The 23537-nt window shown below is 40.5% G+C and overlaps 3 protein-coding genes across 3 annotated transcripts; 2 read left to right on the top strand and 1 right to left on the bottom strand.

The window, feature by feature from the left end:
• The first annotated feature begins 6099 nt into the window (after positions 1-6099).
• Positions 6100-7728, top strand: LOC140154709 (uncharacterized). The gene has a single exon (XM_072177275.1). The coding sequence runs from the start codon at positions 6100-6102 to the stop codon at positions 7726-7728; it is 1629 nt and encodes a 542-aa protein (XP_072033376.1).
• Positions 7729-7872: 144 nt separating this feature from the next.
• Positions 7873-10119, top strand: LOC140154708 (uncharacterized). Its single transcript, XM_072177274.1, has one exon. It carries the CDS (start codon positions 7873-7875, stop codon positions 10117-10119), a length of 2247 nt encoding a protein of 748 aa, XP_072033375.1.
• Positions 10120-19483: 9364 nt separating this feature from the next.
• Positions 19484-20969, bottom strand: LOC140154314 (uncharacterized). The gene is made up of 2 exons (XM_072176888.1): positions 20596-20969; positions 19484-20361 (listed from the first exon to the last, which is right to left on the bottom strand). The coding sequence occupies exons 1-2, from the start codon at positions 20947-20949 to the stop codon at positions 19495-19497; spliced, it is 1221 nt and encodes a 406-aa protein (XP_072032989.1). The 5' UTR covers positions 20950-20969; the 3' UTR covers positions 19484-19494.
• Positions 20970-23537: the final 2568 nt, after the last annotated feature.

Genomic DNA, 23537 nt, shown 5'->3' with positions numbered 1-23537 from the left:
GCAAATTTTCAACATTTTGACCATTCATGCTTACTCTTCTATATTTGCATTAAATTCCAATTCTCTAGATAGTTTTTGACCTTCCATCTGATGAAATTCGGTTTTAAATGAGAGTAAATCACGTTTCACAATTGCATGGGTCTACTGTTAATGATTTATAACAATCACCCCCGCCCATATAAAACCAAGATTTGGCAGCTTTAAACGGCACGCACCGATTTGTCACCTTAAGCCCAAATTGCTTTAAATCCAAGAAATCTTGTTTTCACACAATTTGTGGCAATTTCTTGAACTTTGAAGGCCTCTGGGGAATAATCTTAGCGCAATTTGCATCTAAAACGCATCTAAAACGCATTAAATATATTCACTAACATATAAACTATCTATTTAAATCGAAAAAACTGCAATTTAATCAAAAGCCATTTCAATTTTGGCTGAATCTCTGAAAAGCACGGTTTTACTCCTAGGCCCTTCGAAGGGTTTCTGACGTTCATAAAATTTAATTCTTTTATCTTTTTCTTGAAATATAAAATGTTTTGAGTAAAACGCTCGAAACAGAATTGCTCTGTGACATTCACTTCAAGAGAAATTCCCTTTCAAAGTTACATGGTGGATTCCGAAAATAGGCAAATTTTCAACATTTTGACCATTCATGCTTACTCTTCTATATTTGCATTAAATTCCAATTCTCTAGATAGTTTTTGACCTTCCATCTGATGAAATTCGGTTTTAAATGAGAGTAAATCACGTTTCACAATTGCATGGGTCTACTGTTAATGATTTATAACAATCACCCCCCGCCCATATAAAACCAAGATTTGGCAGCTTTAAACGGCACGCACCGATTTGTCACCTTAAGCCCAAATTGCTTTAAATCCAAGAAATCTTGTTTTCACACAATTTGTGGCAATTTCTTGAACTTTGAAGGCCTCTGGGAGAATGATCTTAGCGCAATTTGCATCTAAAACGCATTAAATATATTCACTAACATATAAACTATCTATTTAAATCGAAAAAACTGCAATTTAATCAAAAGCCATTTCAATTTTGGCTGAATCTCTGAAAAGCACGGTTTTACTCCTAGGCCCTTCGAAGGGCGCACACCACTAAATAATTGTCCCATTGAAATACGTGTAAAAACACCAGTTTTATTTGCTCGTTTTGAGGCCTTTTCGGCACATTCTGAGAAATTTAAGGATAACCAGTCGATTGCAAATCGATGAAAGTTTAACATATGTTTCAATGTATGGGTAGTCTTCCGTCTCGTTTTCCCGGTAGGAGCCGCTAAACAGCGCCCTCACTGTTTTGACATGCTCGCATCACTGTAAACCCGTTTCTGCCCATTTTTAATACGCGGACCTATTTTCTCGATAATTATAAAAATGCGACTTTCTTAGTTATTCAAATTCATGCACAGGCTTTAAACTTTTATTTAAGCTATCATTCGCTACTCTTTCTGATTATTAGTCCAAAGAGCAGCCCATTATACCTCAAAAACTTTCTGTATTTTACCGGAACTCAGTAGGGTTGCACAAATGGCGCATTGATTTAGTGGTGTGCTGCCTTCAAGGGTTTCTGATGTTCATAAAATTTAATTCTTTTATCTTTTTCTTGAAATATAAAATGTTTTGAGTAAAACGCTCGAAACAGAATTGCTCTGTGACATTCACTTCAAGAGAAATTCCCTTTCAAAGTTACATGGTGGATTCGAAAATAGGCAAATTTTCAACATTTTGACCATTCATGCTTACTCTTCTATATTTGCATTAAATTCCAATTCTCTAGATAGTTTTTGACCTTCCATCTGATGAAATTCGGTTTTAAATGAGAGTAAATCACGTTTCACAATTGCATGGGTCTACTGTTAATGATTTATAACAATCACCCCCCCGCCCATATAAAACCAAGATTTGGCAGCTTTAAACGGCACGCACCGATTTGTCACCTTAAGCCCAAATTGCTTTAAATCCAAGAAATCTTGTTTTCACACAATTTGTGGCAATTTCTTGAACTTTGAAGGCCTCTGGGGAATAATCTTAGCGCAATTTGCATCTAAAACGCATTAAATATATTCACTAACATATAAACTATCTATTTAAATCGAAAAACTGCAATTTAATCAAAAGCCATTTCAATTTTGGCTGAATCTCTGAAAAGCACGGTTTTACTCCTAGGCCCTTCAAGGGTTTCTGATGTTCATAAAATTTAATTCTTTTTATCTTTTCTTGAAATATAAAATGTTTTGAGTAAAACGCTCGAAACAGAATTGCTCTGTGACATTCACTTCAAGAGAAATTCCTTTCAAAGTTACATGGTGGATTCCGAAAATAGGCAAATTTTCAACATTTTGACCATTCATGCTTACTCTTCTATATTTGCATTAAATTCCAATTCTCTAGATAGTTTTTGACCTTCCATCTGATGAAATTCGGTTTTAAATGAGAGTAAATCACGTTTCACAATTGCATGGGTCTACTGTTAATGATTTATAACAATCACCCCCCGCCCATATAAAACCAAGATTTGGCAGCTTTAAACGGCACGCACCGATTTGTCACCTTAAGCCCAAATTGCTTTAAATCCAAGAAATCTTGTTTCACACAATTTGTGGCAATTTCTTGAACTTTGAAGGCCTCTGGGGAATAATCTTAGCGCAATTTGCATCTAAAACGCATTAAATATATTCACTAACATATAAACTATCTATTTAAATCGAAAAAACTGCAATTTAATCAAAAGCCATTTCAATTTTGGCTGAATCTCTGAAAAGCACGGTTTTACTCCTAGGCCCTTCGAAGGGCGCACACCACTAAATAATTGTCCCATTGAAATACGTGTAAAAACACCAGTTTTATTTGCTCGTTTTGAGGCCTTTTCGGCACATTCTGAGAAATTTAAGGATAACCAGTCGATTGCAAATCGATGAAAGTTTAACATATGTTTCAATGTATGGGTAGTCTTCCGTCTCGTTTTCCCGGTAGGAGCCGCTAAACAGCGCCCTCACTGTTTTTGACATGCTCTCATGACTGTAAACCCGTTTCTGCCCATTTTTAATACGCGGACCTATTTTCTCGATAATTATAAAATACGACTTTTTAGTGATTCAAATTCATGCACAGGCTTTACACTTTTATTTAAGCTATCATTCGCTACTCTTTCTGATTATTAGTCCAAAGAGCAGCCCATTATACCTCAAAAACTTTCTGTATTTTACCGGAACTCAGTAGGGTTGCACAAATGGCGCATTGATTTAGTGGTGTGCTCCCTGAAGAGTCAAGTGTAGCCACCACCTTCTGTCTTGGAAATTTACCTGACTGGCGCCCTCTATTTTGGATTACCAGCGAGATGCACTAAATCATAAGATAAAAGTCACACAATTGTTTGACCATCTCGGAGTAGATTTACCTTTTCTACCGTAAAGATTACGTAAAGATTACGTATTATTGCATAAGTGGATGGATATTATGTTGTGCCAGGAAATAAATCACTTGTAGTCTGAGATCCAACAAGAACGGATAAGTACTATTGTGTTTCCTAGCTGTTATATTATATGCAAATCTTGCGTGTATTGGGAAAATGGTCATTCGAGTCATGTCGAACCAAATTTGTGAGGTCAAGAATAGAACAAAAGGGTTCGCTAATGAGCAGCGATAGACTCAAGAACGAGTCAGAAATTAGACCCTACATTAGTAGAAAAGGTGTATATGATCGTTACCTCGATTATACACAAGACATAAAGTTGTAGCTTCGATAATTCGATAAAGTATCGGAGCAAAAGTTTTGTGCATGTACATTTGCAGTATAGTATACTGCATTGGTATCGTACACAGTGTGTGTACTGTACATTATAACTTGTGCTCAGCTCAGCGCTGAGAAATTCACTTGCAGCACATGCTTGTCAAACACGCTGGCGCTAGACTTGATCAAGACTTGCGTTCATGCTATAGTGGACCTAAATAGGCTAGGTCTAACTTGCTTGGGTTTGGACTTAGATAAGTCTAATCTTTGTTATGACTGGAAGCATCCTTGCCCTTGACGAGTAAAGTTGAAATTTGTTTCTGAATTTAATTCAGGGACCATCTCAGATTTAGTGAGATAGTAAACAAACCAGTTTCTTGTTAAATAGAATCTCATTAATTATGGCTGCAAAATATCCAGGGGATATTGAACAGGTTGAGAATGCTAGCAAAATTAGCAGGAGATCAAAGAGTAGTATTAGCAGTGCTATTGCCAAGGCTGCTCTGCGTAAAGCAGAGTTAATGAGTAAACAAACAATAGTTCAAAAAAGACAAGCAATTGAGAAAAAAGAGCTTGAATTGCAACAACAAAAGGAGTCTATAGAGATAGATGCAGAATTGGAATTAGAAAAAACCAAATTAGAAATTTATGAAAATCTCAGTACATCTGAAGGTAGTCAGGAAGGTTCGCCTCTACCATCTACTATAGACAGCCGAAAAAACGTACAAAGTTGGCTTGATAATCAAAATGATAGTCCTGGAAGGTTGAAATTCAGGAACCAGTTGTGCAAAAATCTGATGTCAGAATGCAAAGGCCTACATCAGATGTACATGTAGACAGGTCTATGGCAGCTGGTCAAGACATATCTCCTGAACCACAGGGAGAAACTGTACATGTTGAATTGGCTTCTAATATAAAGCCGTGTGATGATAGGAATATAGTACCTCATCATCAGGAGTCAGCACAGAAAGTACAGGTGAACTTGAAAGTACCAGTGCCACCAAATAGACTTCCTGCTTCGTTGAAACCTAGAAATATGGACCCAGTAGTCAGGCCGAAAGTTAGACAGCCAAAGTTGGAAGACCACAGATCTGAACGTGATGTGAACCGGCCACGGCTTGATTACAATAGTTATCCAGAGGAATATACATTCCGACCAAGACATGTGCATGATGATGCACCTCCTATGAAGCCATATAGATACATGCAGGGACCAGCACCTGCAGATCAGTATGATCAGTTTATGCCATATTACATGGACTATAGACCACAGCAACAGCCATATTTGGGCCCACCATATTTTCCAACAGTTGGTGTACCCACACAGCCTGTTGGCCCCCCACATGTTCCAACAACAACTAGTGTACCCACACAGCTTGTTGGCCCCCCACATGTTCCAACGGCTAGTGTACCAACAGAGACTCAACAGCAAAGACAGGCAGATCATTCTGCAGATCAAGCTGAACAGCTTAGTGAACTGACTAGATTGCTGATAAAACAGCAGTTGCGAGCTTTATTGCCAGAGACGAAGATCCAGACTTTCGATGGAGATCCGTTAAAGTATACATCATTTATGAGAGCCTTCGCATTTGGTGTCGAGGACAAGACAGATGATGAGAAAGAAAGACTGGAGTTCTTATGTCAGCATACAGATGGAGATGCCAAGAAATATGTAGAGAGCTATCTTCATTATGAGGATCCAAAGGAAGGCTTTGAGAAAGCTAAAGAAACTTTAGCCAAGAAGTTTGGAAGTGGCCATAAAATTGCACAAGCAATGCTGAAGAAGGCCAAATCCTGGCAAGAAGTTAAAGATGAAGACAAAAGCTTAAATGCCTTTTCGCTATTTCTTACCGAGTGTAAGAACATGATGCAGACAGTGGATGCCTTAAGTGAGTTAGATCATTCTAACACCCTGAAGATTCTTGTTGCGAAACTGCCATACCGACACAGGAATCTATGGAGAAATAAAGTGTATGCTATTGAAGAAGAACAAGGAAATACAGTAAAGTTCAGCGATCTTGTTCAGTTTGTCGACAGACAGGCGAGAATAATTGCGAATCCAGTGTTCGGTAGAATAGGGAACTCAGAATCCTTCAGTAGCAACAAGAAGAAAGCCTTCACTACAACTGCTCAAGAGGTCACAGAGAAGAAAGCTTCAAACAAGTCATGCACCTACTGTGGAGATGGCACCAAGCACAAGATCATGGAATGCAGAAAATTCTCCAAGTTGCAACCTAAGGAGAAATCAGCCTTCTGTTTTGACAAAAATTGTGCTTTGGTTGTTTGGAAGCAGGACATCCTAAGAAGCAGTGTAAGGATCTGTTGAAGTGCAGTAAATGTCAGAAAACACATCCAACTGCGATGCATAGAGACAAACGAGAGCAAGAATCTCAACCACCTAAACAAAACAAGTCTCAAGAAGAGGCAACTGCTCGTGGCAGTAATGTAGTGACTGGTTGCACCAAGACTCTAGCTTCAGCAGCTACAAGTAGTGACACCTCACCATTAATGACCATTATACCAGTATTGGTGAAGCATGAACTTAGCGATAGTTTCATAGCCACATATGCTTTCTTGGACAACGGCTGTGATGCAGTTTTCGCCTCTTCACTACTACAACAGCGAATGAATCTGAGGACTCAAAAAAGGAAACTGCTAATAGGAACTTTGACCTCGAAGAAAACCGTGAACTCAAAGGTGGTGTTGGATAAGTTGCTAGTGGGTGATTTAAATCAGAAGAATTTCATCCCGTTACCACAGGTATATATCGAAGACAGGATTCCAGTCTCCGCAAAGGATGCACCGACTCAAGAAGATCTGAGAAGATGGGCACACCTTTGCGATATACAGTTACCAGTAATACCAAGCGAGTACCCATGTATTCCAGAGGTAACAATGATGATTGGAAGCAACACTCCGGCAGCCACCATGCCGCTGGAATTGGCCACAGGAGCAATTGGTGAGCCATACGCTGTACTCACACCCCTGGGATGGGCAGTGTACGGTATTTCAGGAAGGTCCAACAAGCAAGTTCAAACCTACTTCTGCAGTGTAATAGAAGATAGCCTGGAAAATTTGGAGACCCAGTTCCAGTCGTATGTGAACCATGAGTTCAACGAACGTATGAGTGATGGTCGGTTGGCGATGTCAGCAGAAGACCAACGTTTCCTGAATATGGTGACTGGTAGTGTAAAAACTGTTGATGGGCATTATGAGATTGGACTGCCGTTTAGAGATGGAAACCCACAGATGCCAGACAACAGAGCAGTGGTAGAGAGTAGAACACACTTCCTGAAGAGGAAATTCATAAAGAATGAACAATTCAAGACAGAGTACACAAAGGCCATGGAACAAACTATAGAAAAGGGCTACGCAGAGCCAGTGCCAGATGATGAGATCAACCAGACAGATGGTTCCACCTGGTACATACCCCACCATGGAGTGTACAATGCTGAGAAACAGAAATTGAGGGTAGTCTTTGACTGCGCCATTACATGCCAAGGCAGGTGTCTGAACAAGGAGCTCCTACAAGGGCCGGATTTAACCAATACCCTGGTCGGCGTGCTGTTGAGATTTCGTCAGGCACAAGTTGCCTTGGTAGCAGACATTGAGGCGATGTTCTGTCAGGTTAAGGTACCTGTACATGACCGCAACTACCTGCGCTTTCTTTGGTGGCCAGGAGGCAACGTGGAACTACCACTTAGAGAGTATCGGATGGTGGTACATTTGTTTGGGGCCACGTCGTCACCCGCCTGTGCCAGCTTTGCCTTAAAGCAGACAGCCAAGGACAACAGAAATCAGTTTGATGAGCTAGTAACAGATACAGTATCTCACAACTTTTATGTAGATGACTTACTGACATCAGTACCCACAGAAGAAAAAGCTGTGAAGTTGAGCCAAGACCTTAGGACAATCTGCAGTAAGGGTGGATTTCACCTTACTAAGTGGGCTAGCAACCATCAGAATGTCATGGATGCTATCCCAGAATAAGAAAGGTCGCCCACCACAAAGAACTTAGACCTTGAAAGCCAGAAGATGAGCCACAAAACTTTGGGCATGTGGTGGCACGTGGAGTCCGACCAGTTTGGTTTCAAGATTGAGCAGAAGTCCAACCCTATGACAAGACGCGGCATGATGTCGACACTATGCTCGCTCTACGACCCTCTTGGATTTGCAAGTCCAGTGATTCTGCCAGCCAAACAGATGCTGCAAGAGTTGTGTCGGTTGAAATATGGTTGGGACGATGAGGTGCCTGATGAAATGAAGAGAAAGTGGCACAAGTGGTGGACAAGCATCCCAGAGTTAGAACACTTCAAGATCCAAAGATGTTGGAAGCCAGATGGATTTGAGAATGCTGAAGTCCAAGTACATCACTTTGCAGATGCAAGTGACCGTGGATACGGAACAGCTTCATACCTGAGACTTTTGAATGAAGCTGGTGACGTAGAATGCAACCTCATCCTCAGTAAGGCTCGTGTGGCACCAATAAAGCAGGTGTCCATTCCCCGCATGGAGTTATCCGCAGCAACATTGGCTGTGAAAGTGGACAATATGATAAAGAGAGAGTTGGACATTCAAGCTACCACCATTTTCTGGTCAGATAGCCAGACAGTACTTAAATATATCAAGAACGAAACAGGCCGATTTCCAGTCTTTGTGGCTAATAGGATTGCTGTAATTAGAGACGGGTCTAGCCCAAAGCAATGGAGGTACGTGCCCAGTGCATGCAATCCAGCTGACCATGCATCCAGGGGCCTGTCAGTCAAGCAGCTGATAGAAAGACCAGACTGGATAAAGGGGCCGGCGTTCTTGTCAGAACCAGAAGAAGAGTGGCCGGGTGCAGAACCGGCAGTATCAGAAGAATCTCCGAAGTCCACAGACGTGGAAGTCCACGCTGTCACAGCTGAAGACCAGAGCGATACAGATAATGCTCTAGACCAGCTGATAGAGCACTACTCCAGCTGGACAAGGCTCAGAAGAGCAGCCGCCTGGTGGCTGAGACTTAAGAAGATTCTTAGAACCAAACAGAGACAGAGTCACAACTTCACAGACGCACTTACTGTGCAGGAGTTGGAAGAGGCAGAGTGTGCAATCATAAAACATGCACAGAAATCTCTGCTACTTGACTCAAAGATTACCAATTTAGACCCACAGGTGATGGATGGGATGGTAAGAGTAGGCGGTAGACTGAAAAACGCCAAGATACCGCAGAATGCGAAGCATCAACTTATCATTCCGAAAGATCATCACATAGCGACTCTCATAGTCCGTCATATTCATGGAGAGATTCATCACCAGGGTAGTAACCATGTTCTCGCCGAATTACGACAGAAATACTGGATTGTGAAGGCTCGAGCTAAGGTGAAGTCAGTCTTAGGGAAGTGCATAATCTGCAGAAAACACCGAATGCCAGTTAGCAAACAGAAGATGGCTGATCTTCCCGCCTATCGAGTAAAGAGTGATGACCCAGCCTTTACAGTCACTGGATTAGATTACTTTGGACCCTTCTATATAAAGCAGGGCAGAGTAACTAGGAAGAGATACGGTATGCTGTTCACGTGCATGAATAGCAGAGCAGTCCACATTGAAGTCGCTCACACCCTGGACACTAGTTCCTGTATTGATGGGATTAGGCGATTTATAGCAAGGCGTGGACCAGTCAAAGTAATTCACTCTGACAACGGAACCAACTTGGTCGGTGCGGACAATGAGTTACGGCGCGCTCTGCAAGAACTAGACCAAGACCAAATACAGAACTTCTCAACATCCCACACATTTGAATGGCGATACAATCCACCAGCAGCCTCCCACCACGGTGGAGTATGGGAAAGACAAATACGTACTGTAAGAAAACTAATGTGTGCCATCCTCAATGAACAACACCTGAAGACTTGCAGGTCGGATGAGCAACTTCATACATTCATGTGTGAGATAGAATCGACGCTGAACAGCAGGCCACTCACTAGAGTGTCAGATGATCCGGATGACTTGGATGTCATCGCGCCCCGGGACCTCTTGTTGCTGAGACCAAGGGCGGACATGCCACCAGGGTGCTTTGTCGAGAAGGACATCTACGCTCGTAGACGTTGGCGTCAGATCCAATACCTGGCCGATCTGTTTTGGCAAAGGTGGCTGAAGGAATATTTACCTGAACTTCAGCGCAGACAGCGCTGGCTGCAGCCACAGAGGAATCTGAAGACGGGAGACGTTGTTCTCATAGTAGATGAGTCAGCTCCTAGGAATTCCTGGTTGATGGGAAAGATCGTCACAACTCTGCCAGACAAGAATGGTCGAGTGCGACAGGTTGATGTGCGAACCAAGTCATCCACCCTACGGAGGCCCATCAGCAAGTTGTGCCTGTTGTTGGAGGCAGAAGAATAAGTTGTCTGTTTCCATGGTTTCTGGAGACTTGAAGTCCAGAGCCTATGTCTTTTATGTTTGTTAGATTGACTTTGTCTTGATGTATCCGGTAGGGAATGTCTCAGGTGCCTTGTTGTTAAAAATCATCAAAATCATGGCCTATTGATAACAGATTTCACTAGGTGACACTTGCGCAGTGCGTAGGTCTTCGTATACAAAAGACATCTGCGCAGGCAATACAAATTTATACATTAGGAGACACTTGCGCAGTGCGTAGGTACGCGATGCAGCACTCTTTGCAGATGCGAACACGGTAACACAAATCTAATGGGTTTGTCGGAGTAAGATTATTAAGGATTTGGTGAAGAGCCTTTATGGAACGTTTTGAATTTGTCTATTTTCCAATGGTGCACAACCTTGTCTGTGTTCTGGCCAGGACATGGACAATTGTTGTGCAATTGGCTTGTGGAATGTTTTGAAAGGCATTGGATTGATAAGAGAGGATATATTTTGTAATGGAAATTTATGATTCAAAGGTTTGATTCTTTGATGGAAGTCATCCGTGAACATTTGATTGCCTAACATGGAAATAGAGCATTCCTTGTATTTGTACTTGTACTTGTAATTGGTAACTATGTTGTTTTCGAGTTGCCATGTCGTTGTTCGGTTTGATTCAAGAAAAGAAGGAAAAATCATACTGACACGAAACACCCATAAACACCAACAAAAAACAAATATTATTGTATGAAAGAAAGATTGAATAAAAAAGAAATCAAAAAATATAAAAATATTTTGAGTATAGTAATAGCGTCGGTAATCGTTTGTGCCACCTATGGCTGTATGGAGCCATTTGCTTCGGAACTACCGACCATAATTTGAGGATCAGCAAACGTTTGTACCACTCATGTTGGAGCATGAGCTTCGGAATTGCTGATCAATGGATCCAGCGAGTTTGTAATTCATCAAGTTCATCATGGACCGTCGGATACCAGGGAACCCCGCAGTAAGGAGCAGCGTTGGAGCAGTAAGCCAGCAGCGCATGATCTTCTTCAATGTTTCATCTGGAGTGCCGAACCGATGTGGATTATGTTATTTGGACAATGGACATTTGTGATTAGGACACGAACACTATTGATTAGGATTCAAGATAACTCATGGAACCAGTGATTCTTAGTGAAATTTGCTAAATTGTTTGATACCACAGTCAAGGTGCGATAAAGCATCATTTGAACAATATTATGACTGTGAAATGTGACTATAGCGCTGCTACAGTGTGAACTCTTACATTATACTTAGTTATATTAGTGGAGAAATCATTATAGACAGTATATAATCTCCATAAAGCGCCATTGTTGAATCAATAAGTGTTATATTCAGCTTTCAACAGGATCAGTAAAATTGGAGATAAAAGATTATTGTTAAATTTAGGCAATGTTTTGGCCCAAATTTAGTTTGCCATTTTTGGATCAAATTTATTGTTTGTTATTAAAAAGAAGTGCTTAGTAATTGCATGTTTGACACATGGCAATTAAGGGGCCGGTATGTAGCCACCACCTTCTGACTTGGAAATTTACCTGACTGGCGCCCTCTATTTTGGATTACCAGCGAGATGCACTAAATCATAAGATAAAAGTCACACAATTGTTTGACCATCTCGGAGTAGATTTACCTTTTCTACCGTAAAGATTACGTAAAGATTACGTATTATTGCATAAGTGGATGGATATTATGTTGTGCCAGGAAATAAATCACTTGTAGTCTGAGATCCAACAAGAACGGATAAGTACTATTGTGTTTCCTAGCTGTTATATTATATGCAAATCTTGCGTGTATTGGGAAAATGGTCATTCGAGTCATGTCGAACCAAATTTGTGAGGTCAAGAATAGAACAAAAGGGTTCGCTAATGAGCAGCGATAGACTCAAGAACGAGTCAGAAATTAGACCCTACAGTCAAGTGATGAATCAATCATTCGATCATGTCGATCCATCGTATGATATAACGCGATACGATTGACTCCAGCAGAACCTGGGAATCACATGGCATGACATGATTTTAGTAAACAATTAATTTTGAAATAAATTTGAAGCGATTGAGTCCATTCTTGAGCTTTGAGTTTTAAAAAATTGGACGAGCCGTAGTCGAGTCCAATATTTTTAAAACTAAGACCTTATTTGCTATAGGCCTAAAATGGGATCGATTTATTTACTTAGCATACTTAGGCCTATGCCTACTTACTTAGGCTTACTTACTTACTTACCGTACTTACTTACTTACTTACTTACTTACTTAGGCCTACTTACTTACTTACTTACTTACTTACTTACTTACTTACTTACCTAACTATACTTAATTTACCTAACTACTTACTTTTATTTATTTATTTATTTATTTATTTATTTATTTATTTATTTATTTATTTATTTATTTATTTATTTATTTATTTATTTATTTATTTATTTATTTATTTATTTATTTATTTATTTATTTATTTATTTATATTTTATCAGGTATAAAAAAGTTTGATCGGAGGTACTCCGCTTTAGAAGTGACGAGGAGGTGCGGATACCACTCGAAAGACATACGGTACGGCACGTCAAAACCAAACTAGGAAATTTTTCAATTTGAGCTTTAAACTCGGTAAAAAGGCCCAAAAAGGGTCGGAAAAAATTACCAAAAAGCATGATTTCTTTCCGTGAGAGTGGGAAAATTTTTGGTAATACGCAAGTTGACAAATTTCCAATACAAAATTGTTAAAAGTCAACAAAATTTGATTGTTTTAAATTTAAAGGAAAATAATTCGTCTCAGTGCAAAAGTATACAAAACAAAAAAGGGGTCATTACATCAAACATGTAAGAAAGAAGCTCTGCACTCAAGAACAAAATAAAACATGCAAACAATGTTTCATGTTTAGGTTCTTTATTTTGTTAGCATGATAAACATGATAAACAACAATGTCGACGAAATGATTAATGATGCTGAATAAAGTAACTCAAAGCTCAAAGTCACTTTCGGCGGATCCAGATGGCTTCTGTCAGCCACCTGGTGGTCTTGTCGGCTTCACGATCAATAACTTTTGATTTGTAGAGGCCACATTATATGATCAGTGATGCCATCATGATGGCCGACTTGTGAATGTCCGTGAGTGACAGATGATTTGCGTATTGCTCGAGTAAATGGTTTAGATTCAAATTTCTAAATACCAAAGGGGCGACCAGTTTCACTGACCAATGTAGGAACACTGCATGCCTTGGGGCAGTCACCGCAAGGGATTTCGCTTCCGCTTTTTGTCGAGGAAGAAGTTTATCCTTAGGATGAACGAGTATATTGCCCGGGTATATTGCGGATACGGTGTGGCTTCATGGCTGTGGAAAACCCATGTTTTTTAAACACCCTGGAGACTAGCGATAATAGGGGATCACCCCATGCATTTGGCTTTTTCACTGTCATCTTTTCGTTTTGTGGACTTTACAGGCTCTATCGGATATAACGTGGACAAATCCCTAGCTGATATTTTGAGCCCCATGATTGTTGGCCAATCTGAGCACCACATTCTGAATGCGAAAAGTCTTGCGGAAGACCTAAAAGACATTGTCCCCGGGCATTGTCCGAACAGAAGGAGATCCTCAATTCACACGATGTGGTGGCGCTCTTTACCAGTATACCCCCATCACAGGCCTGCCCATCAATATTGATGTCACTCTTCATGTTCTTCGTGAAAAACTAAGCGAAGATAAAGACCTCAAAAACAGAACACTCCGCAACATTAATGACATCATCGAACTTACCAAATTTTGTCTTGCCACGGTTGATCATCTTAATCAAAATTGGTCGGCATTTCCTTTCCCATTAATTTTTTTAGACCTCTGTAGTCTGATTTCTTTTCTCTGTCATTTACGTTATCAGCTGTTTAGGGGTCTCTATATCTATAAATAAAATGTTAAAGGTGACACAAGTCATATATGCATATCGTTGCTTTATTTCATTGACTACTGTCAGAGCCACATAGAACTACAAACATTTCCTAAAGAACCTACCAATTTCCTTTCAAAAAGACTTAGTAAAAGACGCAGTAAATTATGTATGTAATTGACTTTCCCATAGAGATTACATGAAAAATTAAACGTGTTGTTTAAAAGAAAACTACTGATCCCTCTGCTTCCACATTTTAGGACAAAGTTTCTACAATGTGCACCTAACTTTTCATGAAAACAAATCGAGCTGAGATTTCAGGTACTTGAGTCGAGAATGGCCCAATAGGATACCAGTTTGATGGTGAAATTGAAGCAAGCCACCAAGTGAAGAAGGTTGGTGGCTTATTTAGAATTTTGAGTCCTCCTCGCTTCATAATATCAGGTTTGGTATGATCAATAATATTGGTGAACCTTCACTGGAGACTAAAGGTTCAAAAGACTTCTTCATTTCTGGTGTAATAGGTTTCAAGTGTAATTGTGGACATGTGCCTTTAAGGCTTTCAGAACCAATAATTGAGCTTGAACAATTAATTTTAAGTACCTTGCTCTATGATGAACTTAACTTATTGACTGGCCATGAACGGAACTTGTTCAAATTGGGCACCTGTAAAATCTGGCGTGCCCAGGGTCAGTGTTAGGACCCATTCGCTTCCTATGATATCACTGAGGAGCTGGAATCAACTATTAGACTATTCGCTGACGGTATAGTGTTCTATATTGTGAGATAAAAAGGACCAGAAGATCATGCAGACTTACAGAAAGAAAATGCAGTGTTTGCATGGGCAGATAAGTGGCTAATGTCTTTTAATGCCAGCAAATGTAGCTCTAGTAAATGTCAACACCTCACTGTCACTCGTAAGAAACATCCGTCAATTTTCAGCTATCGTGTTTCAACCCAACTCATTGAGAAAACGGAAAGTCATAAATATATTGGTGTATTAAACTATATGTTTAAACATCATATCTCAATATTCGTACCAAAGCTCTCAACACACTTGGAATTATTCGTCGTATAACCTTGGGCCAAGCTCCAGGGATGTCAAATTAAAGGCCCATTCAGTGATTTGCTCATCCGGACGATCGTAAAAATCATCAAAATTCAGATTTTGGTACCTTTGTAATTGGCATAGATGTGCTAACATAGCCTGCTAGTGGTTCGGTCGAAAGCCGTGTATTTTAGACAAAATAAAGCATTTGCATGATTCTGGACTTTTGATACTGACAGTACAAAAGTCCGACTCGAGATCGAAAGAAGCTCGCTCTCCACGTACCATTGTTTCTACTACTTATTACATCAGTAGCTACTATTTTAAACAAAATACACAATTTTAACTGTTTTTCATATTTGAATTGACCGTTAGTTTGCCTCGGTGATCTTTAATTGCTTATTTTGTTTTCTACTACAAAATTGTAGCTTAAAAGCGTCTGTTTTAAATCAATTTAGACTCTACTTCCCCCGTGTTAGAAACACTGGACTAGGAAGTTTTTCCAGTCGATTGGTGGCGCACTGTACGAAAATCTCGATTTTCTCAGAGTTGAAGTAGAAAACCTTTCTAAAACTTCTGTTTTTGACTAATTTGTCGATGTATTCAGGGAAAAGTGGTTTAATGAAATTCTGTAGACTTATTCTTTATTTCTAAGCAACTCTGACAAATTTCCATTTTTTTAATGTTCCTGTGAAATCACTGAAAGGGCCTTTAAAGGCATATCAGACCACATGCGGCCACAGCTTGGAGTCCATACACAGCTCGTGATGTACAACCCTTTGAAATGGTCCAGCGACACACACCGACACCGCCTGGCTAATAATTATTTGGTGCAGAAGAGACACTAAAATGAATACACGGGATCGATACACGTGAATTGCTATGCACGATTTTGATATCAGACGAAAATCTTCGGATACCGGGTTAGAAAATGATGAATATCTCCCGTAAATGAATTTTTCTCAAGAAACCAGATGTGGTCTCATACACTTGAAAATACGTGTTGAACAGATATGATGGTCGATAGAATGCGCTTTGAAAATTGGCCGTGCGCTTTGAACTCAAAATCGGACCAAAACTCTAATTTTATATTGCGTTGGTCCTGTATGGACTAGGGCCTACATCGTGTAGTACAGCTGCACTCACTACTAGGCAGTATAAAAGTCGATGACCATTGACCTCAATGGGGTATACAAGCTTATTCACGCACAACCAAGATCAATTACCCGGCTATTGTGAGTAGCCTTAGTCATGTCCCTCGGCTAATTATTTGTCTCAAAGAGCTTCAAAGGTCTGAACCAAATGGCCAATCGTGGCTGTGGATTCAACCTACCATGGCGATTACTGCCATGAAGATATAGGGTCGATGACACTGTGCGACAGGCCGGCTGTTAGGTTCATCGAAAGACAAGCGTAACACCTCTTCTGGATCAGCTGCAATTAGACCAGTTACCCACTAGAAGAGTGATGTCTCAATGCACAATGTTCAACATCCGCTTTCAACCAAACATCACCAAGCTTCACCCAACCTCTGGAAGATCACACAATCTACGCTACCGTTCAGTCTTGGCTACTCGCAACACCAATACTCTTTCTTTGTGAGGACAATTCCAACTTGGAACAGGCTACCTGCGGAAGCAGTTGCAGCACCATCTGTCAACGTTTTCCAGGCCATAGCTCTGCCAGCAGTGAGGGTCTTGCAGCTTACTGCTACTCACCAAGTCATCTAATCAGCTCTCCAGTTCTTTTTACTCGCACCGTTTGTCATCATGTTGTTCCGCACTCTGCACATTTCTACACATTTATGAGCATCATTATCTTACTCCTTGGATAAGCGTAGCTTTGTTAGGACTTGAAGACTTGAAAGATAACACGATACGAGGGGTGCCATGATGCTGAACATCAGGACGGGTGATCAGGTACAAGGCAGACCCGAGTGGAGTAAAGTGACTTTAACACATGTGTGCAAAGAATCCCAACCTGAAGACCGGGGGTTAAGATAAATATTTCTGCAGGATAATTCTTCAATCAATCAATGACTGACATTTATAGAGCGCCAAAAACCAAAAAGGCGTACGGTTGTTTGATGTGATCATTTATTAATTTTGGCCAACAAAACATTATTATAATGTTCAATTCTAGACCTGAATAATACCAACAGCTATCACACTAATAAAATGTGTATACACATATATTTTGGAGCAATTTTTAACATAGATTTTCGTTTCTATTTCAAATTATTCATCTCTTTCTGATTTTTTGTGGTAATTTTAATTCTATAAACTATAAATTTGTGTGAAAATTGAGGGCGCTATTTACATATATTTTAAATTCAAATTAGCCAAATAATAAGACATATACCTTACATTTCATGATAAAAAGTTTTTTGAAAATTCCCTTGTCACTTGTTAGTCTGATGTTATAACACCATTTTACAAATGTCTATCCCTTTTAAAGATGCAAACAAGATTTTGGATAAATAGCGCCATTGTCCAACTTTTCTTAAAAATGACTCAGTTTTACATGTCATCAAACAACCGTGGGCGTTATGAACTAGGCACAAAAAGAAAAGAACAAAGAATGATTACACAATGAAGGTGATACCCTGTCAGTGGTACAAGCAAAAATATACTACTACTACAATAGATTAAAAGCAACAATGTCATTGGTTGTAAGCAATAGTGAAAATATAGTGAAAAAATTTCTTAGCAGAATACAATTAAGAGACCGTGGATAACAATGCATCTGAAAGGGGAACAAAGAAAGACGGATACCAATTAGGTCCAATTAATACATGTAATACACTGGATCATGGAAACGTGTAGACGTCAAAGCAGCATTTGACACCATGGAGGGAGGCCCTTTGAAAATGTCTGCGAGTACGATCATTTGGAGTGCTGTATACAACAAACTGCATAAATGGTGTACTCTTGACGACCACTCGCATTTTTAGAAAGCATGGCATTGCCACTGCGATACGTCCTCATACATGTACTACCTTGAGGAAATTGACATGAAAAGGTCAAAAGGACATGAAGGATAAAAGAGACCATCTTTCCCGATTGTGTGTATGAGATACATTGCGCCAATTGTTACTCTACTTATGTGGGTGAAACAGGCCGTCGTTTTAAAACCAGATTGGGAGAACACAAGAAGGAATCGGACAAAGTAGCAACAAGTAAAGGAATAGACAAACCAGGAAACAATCTGAAAGCAAACAATCCAAATCGGCAATCGCAGACCATTATAGGGTCTATGCGCAGACCATGCAGTTCAACACAATCAAGTCATCAGATGGGACGGCGCAAAATTGTCGACAAGGAATGTGATTCGGGGGTTCGCCGCATCATAGAATCCATGTAGGCAAGAAAGAGAGCTCCAAACACCATGAACAGAGCTGAGGGGCCCTCACGTATATGATCCACTTCTGGACGCTAGTGCGTCCTTTGTTGGTGACCAATCAACCAGAAGGAAGGATCAAATACCATCACTCCGATGTTGGCCTTCGACCAAGATGTCGAAACTGTCAGGTCAGTAAATATATTTGGTTTTGACAAGAACATTCTTATGATGCGTGGTGCACCTCTTTGCAAGAATGTACGAGCAAACCAAATGTCCAGTCATGAATTAGATTGTCACAGACTTAATGTTTTCGAAATGAGTTGCCCCAGGCCAAAATCTGCAACGACTCCACCAGACAGAGTCTCAACATCACACGCTCAATTAATGGTGTTTTTTGTTGTTGTTGGGTTTTTTTGCCGGAGACGTATGAAATGGGCTGGACATGTCTTCAGGATACCTCAATATTGGCCCAAGCTTACCATGCTTACCCACCAGGCCGTCCGCCAATCAGACGGAGAGACCAAATTCAGCGGGATCGGAAAATTACCTCATATGAAGCAGAGACGCGTCGTACTGAGGAAGCTCACTCGACAGAGGGCAAGGAGCTGCAAGTGCAAACTAGAAGAGAGTGATATGAAGAATCATGCTTTGTTTTCGCTACGTGCTGTCATCGGTGACTTCTCACTAGTTTTAAGTTTCGTTAGTCCGAAAATAAGGTTCAGCTGTCCGAAAGTATGGTTCACTGTTATGGTTTGCTAGTCCAAACAATAGAAAAGAGGTTTTACTAGTCAGAAAATAGTGACCGTTAGTCCTACATGTCCTAAGGTTCAGTAGTTCGAAAAACTGCAAGGTTCGTCAGTCCAAACTGGCGAACCCTATAGTTTTTTGGATTTTTCGGACTAGCAACCCTAGGGCTAGCGACCCTTATTTGCTCTTCAGACTAGCGGATCTTGGCACTATTATAGCGGCCATATGGATCTAATATTATTGTCATCATCATTAATAATTATTATAACAGCGTATGATACAATGATTCAATTATATTATAATTCAATGATTATTAAATTTCGTGAAAATGGGCATGATGGTGGAATTCAAATTAAAGTCATGATGCCTGTCAGCATGAAGGTGCAGGCAATGATCCGAGAATTGTATTCAACCTGCGAGCTGCTGGATTTATTCGTCACGTGTTCCATTTCAGTTTGCTCAACCATCGAGGCAGTCGCAGTTTCTAACATTTCAGTCACTGCATGGCTGGATATCACATCTGAAGGACTTGTGGTAGTTATTACTTCAGAATCAGCATCAGTATCTAATTCATTGGTTTTCATTATTTCGGAACTTGTATTTTCACGATCTTCAGCAGATTCACTTGCTGTTGACCATGTGGACTGGTTGACAGTTATAGGTATTGTAGTCATATCATCTGTGGTCCGGGAATCTACTTCATCTGTGACAGAAGGTGTCGTTGATTGCATCGAAGTTGGTATCGTTGTTGAGACACTGACAGACGTCTGTTCTCTGGTCGTCGGATTCGTTGTTACGGTAGACAGAAAGCGCTCAATGGTGGTGAGAATACGCGTGGTTTCCGACCGATGAGTTGATGTATCTGGCGTTGGCATCATTGTCGTCTCAAACATTTCCGTCGGCTTTTCAGTTGTTCTCTCTTTCTCAGCAGTAGTTTCATAAGTATCCTCAGTAGTTGTTTCATACATATTCTGTCCTTGTGTTGTGAAATCCGGTGGTGGGAATGGCCCGTTGCAGAAATGCCCTTCACAGCAGCAGGCGTCGGCGAATAAAAAGTTGGGGATACCCATTAGAGGTTCCCCGATGTCTACCTGTCCGCATTCTCCTTTCGGAATTGATGTACATGCTGATGTCTGCTTCCCAGGGAGATCACATTGCCGGATAAACACGGGATCATTTAAACCTACGAGAGGTACCGCTGGTATAAGCACAGTCTGAAAGAAACATAAAACCACGTAATAATAAATCATTATTTCGCATACGGTTTTTGTATACTTTCCATTTTATGGACTACCTTGCAATAAGTATGGCGAGCCAATGTGCAATGAATGTCTGATCAAAGTATTCTATGCTATGTATTGATTGCTGGATACATGTATAATTAAGTTTAATCCCATCTGATCACAGATATTGGAACACACTGATCGAAGTTTTACCAGTTTACTTACGGAACACAATCCAGAGTTGCACAACTCATGTCCTACACGTGGATGATCGGGCAAGAAGGTGGCATTAGAACATGCATCCGTCGTATCATTCCTTATACAATCGTAGCAAAACACTGCAGCAGAATTAAGCGTTCCTGATTGTGTAGTGAAGGCAACATCTGTTGTTACTCCTGTTGGATCCGGTGCAATTGGCCCGTTGCAGTAACCTGAGCTGCAGCAACATACACTTCCAATGACGTAATTTGGGAATGAGTATAGTAATAAACCAAGATCAAGAGGCCTGCATTCGCCATCGGGGGCATCTGTACATGCTTCAAGTTGTGTCCCTGGTATGTCGCATTTGCGTATAAGCATGGAGTTAGATATACCAGCAAGTGGTATTGGTGGAACTGATACAGTCTTGATAAAAGAGAACGTTGGTTATTGGGTTTGTTTAATATTTCAATTTCATCTAGTATTATATTTAGATAATAAATTTACAACATAATGTCAGAATCATGACAGTATCGTCTTTCACCGATGGCTTTAATAATTTTGCGTAGTCCGCCGCGGCTAAGTTACCACAGTCTTCCGTTACAGAAGACGTTCGATTCATAAAGCAAGCAAAGCACAGAACACTAGGAACGGAACACACAGAAGGACGCAACGGACAACTGAAATTCGCTGCGGAGAACCAAAAAAGCGAACAAGAGGAGATCTCATTTACCGGCCCGCATCCCATCCCAGGAGCTAACATTGATATAGATCCTGTTTCCCGTGTAGAGTCACCGATAGACACGCACAAGACTGAACGAACGTTGGGATACTGGACATCACTTGAACGGCACACCCAAGCTGAAATTGGACATCAACGGCGTACTCAATCTGAGATTGGACGTCAACGGCGAACGCAGCCATAGGGACGTGCACCTGGTGCATGGGGCAAGGGAGGAAGCGTGCACCCAAGTTCTGGAACATCAATTTACTAGGCATCTACCGACTGAGCTGAGGTAAATTGTCTCTCCTCTCCCATCTCTGTCTATAGAATTACCGTATCCAACTTACTGCACATTTATTCGATTCGCATGGTACTGACTCCACCAAGGCATCTTTAGGCTTGAATCCATCCTCTGAACAAACGTCATCAGTTGCATTGCTGATACATTCATAGCAATGCATATCAATTGCTTCTATCGGCAAAACTGAAATATAAAAATTGTGCAGTAATTATCGTTGCTGTCACTTTCACATTGTCATCATTCGATTCTCCGCACCTCTATTATAAGCTCCACTCGTCTCCACTCATTCATCTTCTCTCCTCTCCAACCATGTCAACCAACTCCATTTGTTTCACTATATTCCACTCTATTCCACTCCGTTCCAAACGCCCGGCATGCAATTCCCTCTATTCTATTCCATATTCAAGTTTTATTATATTGTCCTTTTCTCTCCTCTCTTCCCAATCCGTCCACTGTCTGTTAATACTCTTCCCTACTCTTTTCTTCCCCCCCCCCATCCTCATTCCACACGGTCCACCATGTCCACGAGACTTTCCTGCTATTTGTCTGATCGTCTCCACTCGCGCAGCACCGCGCTTCACTCCCAACCAACATTTCCATCTACCTCTTTCCGCATTGAAATAAATAAATAAATGTCTTGCTTACGATAAATGGCAAGCAGCAAATATCCTGGGAAAAACATTTTACACATCATTATTACGCATTCCAAAACCATGAAAACAGTTTAATGAAGAAAATCTGTGAAATCAAAAGAATATATTATTAATTGATATCTTTCACTGCACAAAAAGTAAAAACAAAAAATACAAAACAACATCTAAATTTAATGACATTGTAAAGAGGACAACACGTTATTGCAACAGCGTCTTGCAAATAGACATGTCTTCAACAATATAAGTCTTACAAATATTATATCTTGGTCCCGGGTTCAATTCCCGAAGGTGGGGATTTGCTGGGATATTTGGGTAAAAATGTTTGAAATTAATTGGCAACCTCTGTAAATTAAATTCAAACTTGCGCTCTCCCCATGGTTCATTTAGAATTGGGTAAATGAATCATGAGGGACGTTAAGCCGTCGGTCCCGTGTACATAGAGCCATACATGTACACTTGCAGCCAGTTTCGAAAAGAATAGGGTGTTAACCCCTGGCTGTTCCCAACCTGTTCCGGTGTTCAAATGGACCCCAATGGAAATAAGCTTCAATACAGGCTTTTGGGTTATCCAGTGTTGTCTAAAACGCGAACAAATCAAATCAGTTCATCTCTCTCTGTGTCAGGTGGCGCTCTTTAGCGCTGCTGTGGTAAAAGTACGCCATCTCACTCGATCTGATGCTAAGTGCGTTGTACCATGCATTCCTTGGTTAGAAACCAGCTTCACGTCATTCGTCCAAGATGTTGGTGGACGTCCCCTTCCTCGTCGGCCTTCCATAGCCCCTTGCAAAATTTGTTTTCTACACCTCCATGTTTCCTGACAATATGGTCAATGTACTTTCTCTCCATTATGCCATATCTGATGGTCAAACTTGTACAGATCATGTCTAGTATCCAGGAATTTGTTCTCCTGTCTTTCCATGTCAATTGCAAAGCCATTTGAGTGTAACACCACATCTCAAAAAAGCTCAAAAACATCAACTCTTTTCCTGTCATTCTTGGTCAAGACTCGCATCCGTGGTAGCAATGGAAAACACATTTGCACGAAGTTAGCGTACTTTGAGGTCAATGGATAGGCCTCGGCTTTTCCATGATTGATATGCCTTGCACAGTTGTCGTTGCAATAGCCATTTTTCTCTTAAAGCTTCTTAATTTCAGTTGTGCTATCGCCGATGTTGTTAATCGTTGTTTCACCTCCTCAATCTGCTGTCCATCTATCACAAACTCATCACTTTTTTTTTTTTGCCTTCTTTGTGTTCAGGAGAAGGCCTTTGTCTTCACTGGCCTCTTTGAT

Source organism: Amphiura filiformis, chromosome 6 (genome assembly GCF_039555335.1).
Source record: "Amphiura filiformis chromosome 6, Afil_fr2py, whole genome shotgun sequence".
Lineage (NCBI taxonomy): Eukaryota > Metazoa > Echinodermata > Ophiuroidea > Amphilepidida > Amphiuridae > Amphiura > Amphiura filiformis.
The sequence above is the reverse complement of the archived record's forward strand: the minus strand, read 5'-3'. Positions and strand labels throughout refer to the sequence as shown.